The 3,131-nt window shown below is 45.8% G+C and overlaps 1 protein-coding gene across 1 annotated transcript in view; it reads right to left on the bottom strand.

The window, feature by feature from the left end:
• Positions 1 to 2,163, bottom strand: part of LOC106808081 (cysteine-rich and transmembrane domain-containing protein 1-like) — a 13,736-nt gene extending 11,573 nt beyond the window's left edge. Inside the window, exon 1 of the mRNA XM_014810645.1 lies at positions 1,752 to 2,163. Within this exon, the coding sequence (XP_014666131.1) occupies positions 1,752 to 1,949 (198 nt within the window). The 5' untranslated portion in view covers positions 1,950 to 2,163. The remainder of the gene's footprint in view (positions 1 to 1,751) is intronic.
• Positions 2,164 to 3,131: the final 968 nt, after the last annotated feature.

The following is a 3,131-nucleotide window of genomic DNA, read 5'->3' as shown; positions in this document are numbered from 1 at the left end:
GGGCTGGTTCCCCAATCACGTGCAGGAAGATAGCTGTCTGTACCGCATCAACCTTCTTGGCCCCACCACTCGCCGCCATATATACACTTGAGATTTCTCACGGACAAATCCAACGGCTGCGGAGGTTTTAGTGACTGCATCTTGTCGTCAGAGCAAACACGAACACTTCTGACACCATATGTAATGTTATGTCTGTCTGTGACAATCACTAACAAGTGACAACAGGGTTCAAACATATAACGTGTATTCTGACGATCCAAATGTGTATAATATGGCGAACACTAGCTGAGCAACTGACGACTGCGCATGTGTTGTGCGCAAGCATGGTATAGGGGGCGGTCCTAATAAAGTACAGTTCAATATGTAGGGAGCAGTCATTATGTTAAACTGTTCATATCATTACAATCATCACATGAACAAACGGCAAAAACTCGTGCTACTGCTTTTAAATAACAGGCTGCAAAAACTTGATAGGTATAAGGATAAGATAATAAAGTAAAATATACGCAGCAAATCATCATCATGTACTTACGTACTCTGTCTGGCTTGCCACAGCTTGCACGCTTTGGTTAGACTGGTTCGCGGCCCCATTGTTTGTGACATGCGGCGCGAGTTTAGCGCCAGAGACCAGTCTACGTCTTGGCTAGCATATTATGGGTTATTTATGACGTAATCGTTGTCACGTGCCGATGGAAACGGCTGCGATTGGCTATTTGTAAAGTGTCGTTCGCGACTGTCGCTAGAGAATAGAAAGGTTCCTAAATATCTTTGTCGTCGAGGTTGTTGCCGGTTGTTGTTGCGTGTGTGTGCAATGGTTCATAGGAAACAATAGTTTATAATTTTCTGAAAAGTTGTTTGTCATTACGCTCGGTCGCTGTCGCTGCAGTGTGTCTTGGCCTTTAGTTTATTACTGGTTGACTTTTGTGATAGTAGGCCTATTCTCCTTGAACATTTTTGTAACTGAGCACACTCACAGCTGCAGTCACACAGGCCATTGATGGAAACCAAACAGTTTCCAGAAACCAAACAGTGTCACTTTTGCTTGTGCTTCTTGGAAGCCCGCCGATTCTCAAATAAGCAAGCGCCAATGGGTAGGGTGTGTTTTATTTATTTGATGACTCACTAGGCTAGTTGGCAGCTTAGTGGTTGCCCAAGAATTATTGACATGCAACGCAGCCACAAACTGGGTGAGTGGACTACAGCTTTATACCCATCCCCACATAGAAGAGTAGCATTTCATTTTCCAAGTTCTTTTGCAGCTGAACTTGAAAAGTGTTGGTGCCAATGATGTTAATTGCTTGATTGTGATCGCGATTTATTTACGCAGTGGCTGGAGGTACGGTAGCCGTCGTTCGTTGAAGCCCCGTTTTGGCGTTAGGGTTAGGGTTAGGGTTAGGGTTCTAGCTCATCTAAACTCTCAAATCGTGAATTTATTTTCCAATGCGTTATTTCGAAATCTGGCGCCACCCGCCGCCGTCTTTGTCTCGTTAAGTATAAAAGCGAATAGACTGCCGTACCTCCAGCTTCGAGACATTAAGATACGGCTGCCGTACCCGTAACCACAGAAATTTATTTATTGTTTCTTTAAAAACTCGCTTACATATGATGGCGCCACGGATACCGGTCTCGGTCTATCTGACCGTGACAGAACTGTACATAGCCACTAAAATTCTTATATAGAACGGCGCGACGAACTTACCTTCCGCCGATAGGTAAACTTACTTACTTAGGTAAACTTAGGCTAAACTTACCGGATACGCTACGCCCGCCGGGTAGCCGGCAGGAGGGTAATTAGCGGATGGCCCGGGTGGGTAATTTCCCGGCGGGTAAGGTGCGCCCTGGGCAGGATAACCACCGGCACCGCCTGCCATGTCAGCCTTCATACCTCCGTCTCCGTAAGGTGAATATGCAGGGGGCTGAGCATCCCCGTACTGCGGTGCATTCGCCATTCCTAGTTTCGCACTGCCAACTGAAAGTAGCAGCAAAAACAGTGCTTGGTGCACGCCTCACTACCAATGTCTCGCACTGTCAGTCTGTGAGTGCAAATACGAAAATGATGTCCGCCGTGCACTGTGTACATATGTCTCACGATTAAAGCGGATATATTATGACGCGTTTGACGTCATGAATCTGATTAGGCAATCGACGCACAGAAGGCTCGCACAGAGAGGTCAGAGAGAGAGCTCGAGCAAGAGTGAGACATTTGGTTTCGGTTTCGCGTGCTAGGAATGTAGCGGTTTCTTTAACCTATGGTCAAGCAGCCTTGCAGGCCTTGAGAGCACTCGATACAAAATGCAATAGATGATGTATCAGTAATTCGTTGCTGAGAACAGTTACACGAGCCACGCGTACGTGGCGTACGTTGCTCTGACACAGACAAAATGCGTTAGCTATACACGACCCGGCAAGGCGGCATACATATATATTTTAAAATATATGAATACAACCCCGGACCCTGCCGCAAACCGCTTTGCGCCCTAATATACTGCACTAAAAAGTATACCCTGTTGCAATATTGGCTTGCCTATATTGGTCCAATATCGGCCTGATGATATTGGCCGAATATTGTTTTACCAATATTGGACCAATATCTGCCTATATTGGTACAATATTGTTTTGCCAATAATGTGCCAATATCAGCTTGCTTGCTGGGTATCTAGATAAGCCTGTGCCAATAATGATGTTCGGAAAATATACCCTGTCCAGCGGCACGTCCCCAGTACCTAGGTTTTCAAGGTCTCAGAGGCACCCCTACCCAGTTCCGAGGCGAGTGCCCCGAGGGGGGGGGGATACAAGTCATGTACATTTTATGTTTGTTTGAATATGGTCCCCGCTATTGACACCCGTGTAAGCTTATAAATAGCTTCCTTGTTTGCTACTAGTCCAATGTCATACACCACTTGACCATATCTTATACCTACACGGAACTATTATATATTCAAAGTTGATCATTTTTCCATCCAATACCGTCGTGACCAGGGCCGTACGCAGCAGGGGGGGCAGCAGGGGCAGTTGCCCCCCCCCTAGAGATTTTCAGAGTAATGTGACAAAAGGTTATCTTAAATCATCAAAGAAATATTACACTTTAAATAAAGAAATGTGAAATTGCGAAACGTTAGGACACAGAGGGC

The sequence above is a fragment of the Priapulus caudatus genome, unplaced genomic scaffold, assembly GCF_000485595.1.
Source record: "Priapulus caudatus unplaced genomic scaffold, Priapulus_caudatus-5.0.1 Scaffold252, whole genome shotgun sequence".
Classification (NCBI taxonomy): Eukaryota; Metazoa; Priapulida; class Priapulimorpha; order Priapulimorphida; family Priapulidae; genus Priapulus; species Priapulus caudatus.
The sequence above is the reverse complement of the archived record's forward strand: the minus strand, read 5'-3'. Positions and strand labels throughout refer to the sequence as shown.